The sequence below is a fragment of the Amblyraja radiata genome, unplaced genomic scaffold (assembly GCF_010909765.2).
Source record: "Amblyraja radiata isolate CabotCenter1 unplaced genomic scaffold, sAmbRad1.1.pri scaffold_915_ctg1, whole genome shotgun sequence".
Classification (NCBI taxonomy): domain Eukaryota; kingdom Metazoa; phylum Chordata; class Chondrichthyes; order Rajiformes; family Rajidae; genus Amblyraja; species Amblyraja radiata.
The window spans coordinates 19,132-30,891 of record NW_022630913.1 but is presented as its reverse complement, the minus strand read 5'-3'; the positions used below and the strand labels follow the sequence as shown (position 1 = coordinate 30,891).

General features: G+C 52.2%; 1 protein-coding gene across 1 annotated transcript; it reads right to left on the bottom strand.

The window, feature by feature from the left end:
• Window positions 1–6,298: 6,298 nt before the first annotated feature.
• Window positions 6,299–9,816, bottom strand: bcdin3d (BCDIN3 domain containing RNA methyltransferase). The gene is made up of 2 exons (XM_033017108.1): window positions 9,583–9,816; window positions 6,299–7,058 (listed from the first exon to the last, which is right to left on the bottom strand). Exons 1-2 carry the CDS (start codon window positions 9,814–9,816, stop codon window positions 6,513–6,515), a joined length of 780 nt encoding a protein of 259 aa, XP_032872999.1. The 3' UTR covers window positions 6,299–6,512.
• Window positions 9,817–11,760: the final 1,944 nt, after the last annotated feature.

Sequence of the window (11,760 nt, the reverse complement as noted above, 5' to 3'; positions counted from 1 at the left end):
GAGAGAGAGAGGGAGAGGGTGGGGAGAGAGGGGGGTGATAGTGGGAGGAGGGGGGGGATAGTGGGAGGAGGGGAGAGGGGGGAGAGGGGGGAGAGGGGGGTCCACGGGTTAGTTGAAATTAGAGAAGTCAATATTCATACCGCTGGGTTAGTTTATTGTCCCGTGTGGCGAGATACAGTGAAAAGCTTTCTTGTTGCATGCTAACCAGTCAGCGGGAAGACTGTACATGATTACAATCGGGCCGTCCACAGTGTACAGATACAGGATAAGGGGATAATGTTTTGTGCAAGATAAAGTCTAGTAAAGTCTGATCAAAGATAGGTCAATGGCCCCCAATGAGGTCGATGGGTAATCAGGACCACTCTCTAGTGGGTGATGGGATGGTTCAGTTGCCGGGTAACATCTGGGAAGGAACTTCAGATGCTGGAATCTTAGAAAGCTTAAGAGCTAGCCACGGAAATCTTCTTGAAGCCGGGGAACGGAGCATGTGAACGTTGAACAGGTACATGGATAGGGCAGGTTTAGAGGGATATGGGCCAAACGCAGGCGGGTGGGACTAGTGTAGCTGGGACATGTTGGTTGGCGTGGATGGGTTGGCTGTGTGACTCTAACATCCATGCACATGGTGAAGCAGTGAAGACTAGAAACAGAGGGTGGAATATTCAGTCTGAAGAAGGGTCTCGACCCGAAACGTCACCCATTCCTTCTCTGCAGAGATGCTACCTGTCCCGCTGAGTTACTCCAGCATGTTGTGTCCATCCTTGGTAAACCAGCACCTGCGGTTCCTTCCTACACAATTGGATAACACTAGGGGCGGCACGGTGGTGCAGCGGGTAGAGTTGCTGCCTCACAGCGCCAGAGACCTGGGTTCCATCATGACTACAGGTGCTGTCTGTGTGGAGTTTGCACGTTCTCCCCGTGACCTGCGTGGGTTTTCTCCGGGTGCTCCATTTCCCCCCACACACCAAAGACGTACAGGTTTGTAGGCCAATTGGCTTGGTATCAATGTAAATTGTCCCCAGTGTGTGTAGGATAGTGTTAGCATGCGGGGATCGCTGGTCAGCACGGACTAGGTGGGCCGATGGGCCTGTTTCTGCGCTGTATCTCTGTAATATCTTCCAAATTGAACGCAGGGGAAGGTGATCTGTCCGGGATTGATTGCTCTGCCAATAGATACATTAAATCAACAGCAGAATGTGAGGTTTGCCAGATCAGTCTGGTGAATGTTGAGGAGTACAAGCTTTCTGACAAGGGCCATTTCATGTCTATCTCCCCACAGAGGAGACACACGGCTCTCTGCTGACACCTTGTGGTGTTGGACAATATAACAAGCGGCAGAGATTGCACCCATTTCATGCCAGTGACCTGATAGTCACTCTCTGTGTGGGCAGCAACTGTGGATGTTGCTTTACACCGGAGATAGACACAGAATGCTGGAGTAACTGTTACTCAGCGGGTCAGGCAGCATCTCTGGAGAGGGGGAATAGGTGGTGTTTCGGGTCGAGACCCTTCTTCAGACTGAGAGCCAGGGGAGAGGGAAACGAGAGGTGTGAAAAGGTACAGAAGAAATTATCCTGGAAAGGCGGAGCCCACAATGGTCCATTGTTGGTTGTGGAAGAGGCGACAATGAGAGGGGGAAAGAGGGAGGGAGAGGGGGCAGGGAGGAGGAGAGGAGGGGGAGAGAGAGGGGGAGGGGGGAGAGAGGGGGAGGGGGGAGAGAGGGGGAGAGAGGGGGAGAGAGAGGGGCAGAGAGAGGGGCAGAGGGGGGAGAGGGGGGGAGGACGAGAGGGGTGAGGGGGAGAGGGGGAGAGGGGGAGAGAGGGAGAGGGGGAGAGAGAGGGGCAGAGGGGGGAGAGGGGGGGAGGACGAGAGGGGGTGAGGGGGTGAGGGGGAGAGGGGGAGAGGGGGAGAGGGGGAGAGGGGGAGAGGGGGAGAGGGGGAGAGGGGGAGAGAGGGAGAAGGGGGGAGAGGGGGGGAGAGAGAGGGGCAGAGAGAGGGGCAGAGAGAGGGGGAGAGGGGGCGAGAGGGGTGAGAGGGGGAGTCCACGGGTTACTTGAAATTAGAGAAATCAATATTCATACCGCTGGGTTAGATCATGACTACAGGTGCTGTCTGTGTGGAGTTTGCACGTTCTCCCCGTGACCTGTGTGGATTTTCTCCGGGTGCTCCATTTCCCCCCACACGCCAAAGACGTACAGGTTTGGAGGCCAATTGGCTTGGTATCAATGTAAATTGTCCCCAGTGTGTGTAGGATAGTGTTAGCATGCGGGGATCGCTGGTCAGCACGGACTAGGTGGGCCGATGGGCCTGTTTCTGCGCTGTATCTCTGTAATATCTTCCAAATTGAACGCAGGGGAAGGTGATCTGTCCGGGATTGATTGCTCTGCCAATAGATACATTAAATCAACAGCAGAATGTGAGGTTTGCCAGATCAGTCTGGTGAATGTTGAGGAGTACAAGCTTTCTGACAAGGGCCATTTCATGTCTATCTCCCCACAGAGGAGACACACGGCTCTCTGCTGACACCTTGTGGTGTTGGACAATATAACAAGCGGCAGTGATTGCACCCATTTCATGCCAGTGACCTGATAGTCACTCTCTGTGTGGGCAGCAACTGTGGATGCTGCTTTACACCGGAGATAGACACAGAATGCTGGAGTAACTGTTACTCAGCGGGACAGGCAGCATCTCTGGAGAGGGGGAATAGGTGGTGTTTCGGGTCGAGACCCTTCCTCAGACTGAGAGCCAGGGGAGAGGGAAACGAGAGGTGTGAAAAGGTACAGAAGAAATTATCCTGGAAAGGTGGAGCCCACAATGGCCCATTGTTGGCTGTGGAAGAGGTGACAACGAGAGGGGGAAAGAGGGAGGGAGAGGGGGAAGGGGGGAGAGGGGGAGAGAGGGAGAGAGGGAGAGAGGGGGGCAGAGAGAGGGGCAGAGAGAAGGGGAGAGGGGGGAGAGGGAGAGAGGGAGATAGTGGGAGGGGGGAGAGGGGGAGTCCATGGGTTAGTTGAAATTAGAGAAGTCAATATACATACCGCTGGGTTAGTTTATTGTCCCGTGTGGCGAGGTACAGTGAAAAGCTTTCTTGTTGCATGCTAACCAGTCAGCGGGAAGACTGTACATGATTACAAACGGGCCGTCCACAGTGTACAGATACAGGATAAGGGGATAATATTTTGTGCAAGATAAAGTCTAGTAAAGTCTGATCAAAGATAGGTCAATGGCCCCCAATGAGGTCGATGGGCGATCAGGACCACTCTCTAGTGGGTGATGGGATGGTTCAGTTGCCGGGTAACATCTGGGAAGGAACTTCAGATGCTGGAATCTTAGAAAGCTTAAGAGCTAGCCACGGAAATCTTCTTGAAGCCGGGGAACGGAGCATGTGAACGTTGAACAGGTACATGGATAGGACAGGTTTAGAGGGATATGGGCCAAACGCAGGCGGGTGGGACTAGTGTAGCTGGGACATGTTGGTTGGCGAGGATGGGTTGGCTGTGTGACTCTAACATCCATGCACAAGGTGAAGCAGTGAAGACTAGAAACAGAGGGTGGGATATTCAGTCTGAAGAAGGGTCTCGACCAGAAACATCACCCATTCCTTCTCTCCAGAGATGCTACCTCTCCCGCTGAGTTACTCCAGCATTTTGTGTCCATTCTTGGTAAACCAGCACCTGCGGTTCCTTCCTACACAATTGGATAACACTAGGGTCGGCACGGTGGTGCAGCGGGTAGAGCTGCTGCCTCACAGCGCCAGAGACCTGGGTTCCATCCTGACTATGGGTGCTGTCTGTGCGGAGTTTGCACGTTCTCCCCGTGACCTGTGTGGGTTTTCTCCGGGTGCTCCATTTCCCCCCACACACCAAAGACGTACATGTTTGTAGGCCAATTGGCTTGGTATCAATGTAAATTGTCCCCAGTGTGTGTAGGATAGTGTTAGCATGCGGGGATCGCTGGTCAGCACGGACTAGGTGGGCCGATGGGCCTGTTTCTGCGCTGTATCTCTGTAATATCTTCCAAATTGAACGCAGGGGAAGGTGATCTGTCCGGGATTGATTGCTCTGCCAATAGATACATTAAATCAACAGCAGAATGTGAGGTTTGCCAGATCAGTCTGGTGAATGTTGAGGAGTACAAGCTTTCTGACAAGGGCCATTTCATGTCTATCTCCCCACAGAGGAGACACACGGCTCTCTGCTGACACCTTGTGGTGTTGGACAATATAACAAGCGGCAGAGATTGCACCCATTTCATGCCAGTGACCTGATAGTCACTCTCTGTGTGGGCAGCAACTGTGGATGCTGCTTTACACCGGAGATAGACACAGAATGCTGGAGTAACTGTTACTCAGCGGGTCAGGCAGCATCTCTGGAGAGGGGGAATAGGTGGTGTTTTGGGTCGAGACCCTTCTTCAGACTGAGAGCCAGGGGAGAGGGAAACGAGAGGTGTGAAAAGGTACAGAAGAAATTATCCTGGAAAGGTGGAGCCCACAATGGCCCATTGTTGGTTGTGGAAGAGGTGACAACGAGAGGGGGAAAGAGGGAGGGAGAGGGGGAAGGGAGGAGAGGAGGAGAGGGGGAGAGGGGGAGAGGGGCAGAGAGAGGGAGAAAGGGGAGAGAGGGGGAGAGAGGGGAGAGAGGGGGATAGTGGGAGGGGGGGAGAGAGGGGGGGAGAGGGGGGGAGAGAGGGAGAGGGAGAGAGAGAGAGAGAGAGAGGGAGAGGGGGAGAGAGGGAGAGGGGGAGAGAGAGAGAGAGAGGGAGGGAGAGAGAGGGAGAGGGTATAGTGGGAGGAGGGGGGATAGTGGGAGGAGGGGAGAGGGGGGTCCACGTGTTAGTTGAAATTAGAGAAGTCAATATTCATACCGCTGGGTTAGTTTATTGTCCCGTGTGGCGAGGTACAGTGAAAAGCTTTCTTGTTGCATGCTAACCAGTCAGCGGGAAGACTGTACATGATTACCATCGGGCCATCCACAGTGTACAGATACAGGATAAGGGAATAATGTTTTGTGCAAGATAAAGTCTAGTAAAGTCTGATCAAAGATAGGTCAATGGCCCCCAATGAGGTCGATGGGTGATCAGGACCACTCTCTAGTGGGTGATGGGATGGTTCAGTTGCCGGGTAACATCTGGGAAGGAACTTCAGATGCTGGAATGTTAGAAAGCTTAAGAGCTAGCCACGGAAATCTTCTTGAAGCCGGGGAACGGAGCATGTGAACGTTGAACAGGTACATGGATAGGGCAGGTTTAGAGGGATATGGGCCAAACGCAGGCGGGTGGGACTAGTGTAGCTGGGACATGTTGGTTGGCGTGGATGGGTTGGCTGTGTGACTCTAACATCCATGCACATGGTGAAGCAGTGAAGACTAGAAACAGAGGGTGGAATATTCAGTCTGAAGAAGGGTCTCGACCAGAAACATCACCCATTCCTTCTCTCCAGAGATGCTGCCTGTCCTGCTGAGTTACTCCAGCATGTTGTGTCCATCCTTGGTAAACCAGCACCTGCGGTTCCATCCTACACAATTGGATAACACTAGGGGCGGCACGGTGGTGCAGCGGGTAGAGTTGCTGCCTCACAGTGCCAGAGACCTCGGGTTCCATCATGACTACGGGTGCTGTCTGTGTGGAGTTTGCACGTTCTCCCCGTGACCTGCGTGGGTTTTCTCCGGGTGCTCCATTTCCCCCCACACACCAAAGACGTACAGGTTTGTAGGCCAATTGGCTTGGTATCAATGTAAATTGTCCCCAGTGTGTGTAGGATAGTGTTAGCATGCGGGGATCGCTGGTCAGCACGGACTAGGTGGGCCGAAGGGCCTGTTTCCGTGCTGTATCTCTGTAATATCTTCCAAATTGAACGCAGGGGAAGGTGATCTGTCCGGGATTGATTGCTCTGCCAATAGATACATTAAATCAACAGCAGAATGTGAGGTTTGCCAGATCAGTCTACTGAATGTTGAGGAGTACAAGCTTTCTGACACTGGGCCATTTCATGTCTATCTCCCCACAGAGGAGACACACGGTTCTCTGCTGACACCTTGTGGTGTTGGACAATATAACAAGCGGCAGAGATTGCACCCATTTCATGCCACTGACCTGATAGCCAGGGGAGAGTTGGGGGGAGAGGGTCTCCGGTTTCCTCCCACACTCCAAAAATATACAGGTGTGTAGGTTAATTGGCTGGGTATAAATGTAAATTGTCCCTCATGTGTGTAGGGTAGTGTTAGTGTGCGGGGATCGCTGGTCGGCGCGGACTCGATGGGCCGAAGGGCCTGTTTCCAGGCTGTATCTCTAAACTAAACTAAACTGATACGTCTTGGTTTCAATAAGACCAGGTCTCGATAACAAATTCATCAATGACTATATAAAACGCAGACACGTTTAGTGTGTAAAAAGAGTTATAATTTCAACAGTTTAAGGTGGATTTGTGGTGGGTGGTTAGCTGCAGGGCTGGCTCGAAGGGCCAAATGGCCTACTCCTGCACCCATTGTCTATTGCACTAGAATGCACTTGGTTCAGCCTTAGTTCAGGGAGCATTTCTTAAACAGCAGCAAACTGCGGTCCCAGTTGGTGTTCCCAAAACACCGGACCAACTCCATGTTGCAGTCGGCAATGAGGAACTGCTGAATCTTCTGGGCCACGTCCCCTTTGATGGCAAGGGTCTTGAAGTGGTCGAAGGTGTCGTGCCCGAGCTTGCGCAGCCGGCGGGCAGCCGAGCGGTAGCACTTCCAAGGCTGCGGCTCGATGAGCAGGGTCCGGCAAAGGCCCGACAGCCAGAGCAGGAAGTCGAGCAGCCCGCGGTCTCCGTGGTGGAGGTGGATCCACATGGTCACCGACATGCAGAAGCAAATATCAAACGAGGCGCGCCGGCACCTGTCCAAGTGGGGCCTGAGCGCAGCCTCTCGCCAAACAGGGTCCATCACATCCAGGGTGATGTACCTGATGGATTCGGGATAAGGATTGGAATCTGTGGCCCGTTGAATCAGGTCGGCATCAATGTCACAACCAAGCAGCTTCAGGTCTTGTCCCAGCTCACACAGGTGCTTGTAGACGGCCACACTGAAATCCTGCAGAGAGATTTATTTAGACAGCGTTTTACTTGCAACGTACAAGAGCGCAGATATAATGAACCAAACATTTCAAACAGAATGGCAAATGAGCCATGAACCACGTTACCCAGCTGAAGAAGGGTCTCAAGCCCAAACATCACCCGCTCCTCTTCTCCAGAGCCGCTGAGTTGCTCCAGCACTTTGTGTCTATCTTTGGTGTGAACCAGCATCCTCAGCTCCTTCCTACACGACCCAGTTGAAATGCCGGCTCGACGAGAAGGGGTGTTGTAGAATAGAGAGACTCAAGTGTACACAGTTCCCTAAAAGTGGCATCACGGGTAGACAGGGTGGCAAAGAAAGCAAAGCAATATTGGCAACACAGTGGCTCAGCTAGTAGACCTGTTGCTTCACAGCAACAGAGAGCCAGATTCGATCCTGACCTCAGGTGGTGTGAGAGTGTGAGAGAGTGGAGTTTGCATGTTCCCCGTGCCTGCGTGGGCTTCCTCCGGGTGCCCAGATTTCCTCCAACATCCCATAGATGTGTGAATGGGAAAGTGGGACAATTGAGAACTAGTGTGAACAGGTGATGGTGATCCATATGGACTCGGTGGGCCGAAGGGCCTGTTTCTCTGCTGTGTCTTTCAATGAATCAAACACTGAATGAGAGTTGAACAAGACCTTTGGTTCCCTCCAACCCTCTCCTCACTTCCACCCCCCCCCCCTCACACTCCCTCCCACCCCCCCCCACCCCCCTCACACCCCAACCCCCTCACACCGAGGTCCAGGTTAGTAGGTTAATTGGCTTCTGTAAAATTGGAAATTATTCCTAGTGTGTGTCAGACAGTGCAGCTAGTGTACGGGGCGATCGCTGGGCGGCGTGGACTCAGTGGGCCGAAGGGCCTATTTCCGCACTGTATCTCTAATTTCTAAAAACAAATGCTTAGGAATGGAAATCTGTTAACCAGTAGGATAAAGGAGCTGGATAGATAATCCATAAGCAAATGACATTCAAAGCGTGACGACTGATCCGTTCAGGTTTCCTAAGTGGGACAGGAGCATAATGCCCGGGTCCCACTTAGGAAACCTGTGGTTCCAGGAGGTTGCAGGTGGTTGCTGGAGGTTGCAGCTAGTGGAAGCAGGTAGGGAGACTGACAAAAACCTCCGGGAACTGCACGGAAACCTTGGGTGGGGCGCAAAGTCTCCAGAGACTTCCGCTCAGGTTTCCTAAGTGGGACAGGGGCATAACTTTGCAGTAAAATATCTTTGCCGGTTTCTTGGGGTGGGAGATTGCAACCTTCACGTGGTCCGCCCTGTTTCAACGAATGCAATCAACCTGGCGTGCACAATCAAATAAGATCAAATAGACTAAGTTATCCTACAACTTTAGGCTGCGCACGCCATACGCAAGAAGAAGCAGGTTTGAATAACCTTGGCTGTTCTAAATACGCTGTCACGAGAACATGGCTCAGAATCACACAAACAGAATTACATTGGCATTTCTTGTTGCCATTGACCCATACACTGGCTGGTAAAGACACCCCACATCAGGGTGCCTTTACCAGTCAGCAAGAAAACAGACATCGGACTTGCACTCAAATTTCGGACAAGTTTTCTACACTAAACCCAATACTGCTGCCAGGATTCCAGGGGAAGTGAACCCAAGAGGGGAGACCATTGTCAATGCAAATGACCTTTGCCCCCGTGGGTGGACTGGATTTGCCAAATTCAGCTTGCACGGTTGGGCCAAATTGCCAACGGAAAGAGCTTGGTAGAAGAGAACCTGGCAACATTACTGGCGAGAGGCCCGCAGTGAGACTCGAGGGAAGCGAATCAATTGACTGAACGGCAGATGAACTTGTATTCACTGGAGTTTAGAAGGATGAGGGGGGGTTCTTATAGAAACATATAAAATTATAAAAGGACTGGACAAGCTAGATGCAGGAAAAATGTTCCCAATGTTGGGTGAGTCCAGAACCAGGGGCCACAGTCTTAGAATAAAGGGGGGGAGGCCATTTAAGACTGAGGTGAGAAAAAACATTTTCACCCAGAGAGTTGTGAATTTGTGGAATTCCCTGCCACAGAGGGCAGTGGAGGCCAAGCCACTGGATGGATTTAAGAGAGAGTTAGATAGAGCTCTAGGGGCTAGTGGAATCAAGAGATATGGGGAGAAGGCAGGCACGGGGTATTGATTGGGGACGATCAGCCCTGATCATATTGAATGGCGGTGCTGGCTCGAAGGGCTTGAATGGCCTCCTCCTGCACCTATTGTCTATGTTTCTATGATGGCTGGTTTCAATACCAGAGTTGTTTCGCAGTACACTAGGAATAATGGGGAGCTTCCCCCTCCTCCCTGCAACTGAGGAACTCCCTCCACCTCCAGTTTAAATTCAATTTGGAATATTTTGGAGGACCAAGCAACCAAGAGGGAGGGAGCGCCTCTTGCACCCTGTGGCGAGTGGGGGAGGCGAATGGGCATCTTTGAGGCAGCCACACAGTCAATGATCTCCTCCCCCCGGGCCCCGGGCAGAGAGATGCCTCGTACTCCAGTGTTGCAGCCCACGTCCAGCGCCAGCGACCCCGCTCCTCCACCGCCTCCCGCAGCCAATTCCGCCGCTAAATCGGCGGCCGGCAGCAGCCGCAGCCTCTCGGCCGGTGGGTTGAAGCGGTAGTAGTTGGTGAAGTTGCCGTACGGCGCGGCTCCGGGCTCCGAGCCGCCATTCTCCGCCTTCTCCTCCTTCTGCCGCCCGCCCTGCGCCTCGTCCATGGGGGCCGCCATTGCGAGTCCATCGCGGAAAAGGGCCCGCCGAGCCGCGCAGAAAGGTTCCGGCTTCTCTCCTCCCACCACCTTTATACCAAAGAACCTATAGCTCTGCTATAGGATCTTTGCTTTATACTCTTCAAAATAACCTTCCAGATTTCCAATAAATATACTATCACAAGAGAATGGCACAGAATGGCACGAACAGAATGAAATTGTTTTATTCAGATTCAAGATTCAAGATTCAATGTGAAGGGGAAAAGATTTAATAGGAAACTGAGGGGTGACTTCTTCACACAGAGGGTGGTGGGTGTAAGGAACGCGCTGCCAGAGGAGGTAGTTGAGGCAGGGACAATCCCAACGTTGAAGAAATAGTTAGACAGGTACATGGATGGGACGGGTTTGGAGGGATATGAACCAAACGTGGGCAGGTGGGACTAGTGTAGCTGGGACACGTTGGGCTGTGTGGGCGAGTTGGGCCGAAGGGCCTGTTTCCATGCTGTATCACTCTATGACTCTCAAGGCCCTCCGTGTTCACTCGTTTGTTCCATGTCGACTTTACAGACAGGAACTTGCGCAGGTATCAGTACTTTCCATTTCAATGGTGGACAAGGCAGGAGGTCAGGCAACGATACCTCCCGGGAATTCGCTCCACAAACCTTCCTCTGCTGTTCCATTGTGTGAGCGATTCCATCTTCCTCTCCCTTACAGAGCCCGGGCTTGTTGGGGACAGACAATAGACAATAGGTACAGGAGTAGGCCATTCGGCCCTTCAAGCCAGCACCGCCATTCAATGTGATCATGGCTGATCATCCCCAATCAGTACCCCGTTCCTGCCTTCTCCCCATATCCCCTGACTCCGCTATCTTTAAGAGTCCTATCTAGCTCTCTCTTGAAAGCATCCAGAGAACCTGCCTCCACCGCCCTCTGAGGCAGAGAATTCCACAGAATCCACAAACAGGACACAATAGGTGACATCGTTCCTTGTGAAAAGCCATTGCGTCTTCAGATTTCACGATGCAGGGACATTGGGGGCATGCAAGATTAAAGGGTGCAGATGAATTAAAAAATCCAACTGTAGTTTGAAAGGAACAAGGTGTGTGCTGGGATGTAAGGTGTGGGATTAACCTTAACGGCATCAGTCGTCCCAAAAGGCTTTGTGCCCAGAACAGGGAGTTATATTTCACGAGACCTCAGCGCTCGTTAATAAAATGGCAAAGACACACAATAAAATCATTAATTCGCAGAGCTACGCAGCACATTTGGAGGCCCTTCAGCCCGTCGATCCAACGCAGGATCGTAGCAGGAGTTACGGAATTGAATCCACTTTTCTCACATTCACAGTCGGGCAGCATGGTGGCGCAGCGGTAGAGTTGCTGCCTCACAGCGCCAGAGGCCCGGGTTCCATCCTGACTACGGGTGCTGTCTGTACGGAGTTTGCACGCTCTCCCCGTGACTTTTGTCCCACACTCCAAAGACGTGCAGGTTTGTAGGTTAATTGGCTTTGGTAAAATTGTAAATTGTCCTTAGTGTGTGTAGGATAGTGTTAGTGTGCGGGGATCGCTGGTCGGTGCGGACTCGGTGGGCCGAAGGGCCTGTTTCTGTACTGTATCTCTAAACTCTAAACAAAGTTACACACACGCACGCTCCAATAAAGCAGATTTATACCAGAGCACGATTTTGTAACTCTTCAGCGATAATTCCTGGGCTACACTGAGGCTAGACTCAATGCTGCAGTGACTCCGACAGCATCTCTGGAGAGAAGGAATAGGTGATGTTTCGGCCTTTCTGTGTCCACCTTTGGTTTAAACCAGCATCTGCAGTTCCTTCCTGCACTGTGAGGCAGTGGTTCTACCAGCTGTGCCACCATTTCCTGTACAGAACAATACGTGGATGAATGATTGAATGAGTCAAGGTATGCAAAGAGTCGCCACATAAAGGGCCCCGACACAGTTACAAAGT

Coding starts and splice junctions, on each gene's coding strand:
- bcdin3d (XM_033017108.1), bottom strand. CDS start 9,816: ATGGCGGCCCCCATGGACGAGGCGCAGGGCGGGCGGCAGAAGGAGGAG. Junction 7,059..9,582: donor ACGTGGGCTGCAACACTGGA/GTACGAGGCATC, acceptor ATCTCTCTGCAG/GATTTCAGTGTGGCCGTCTA.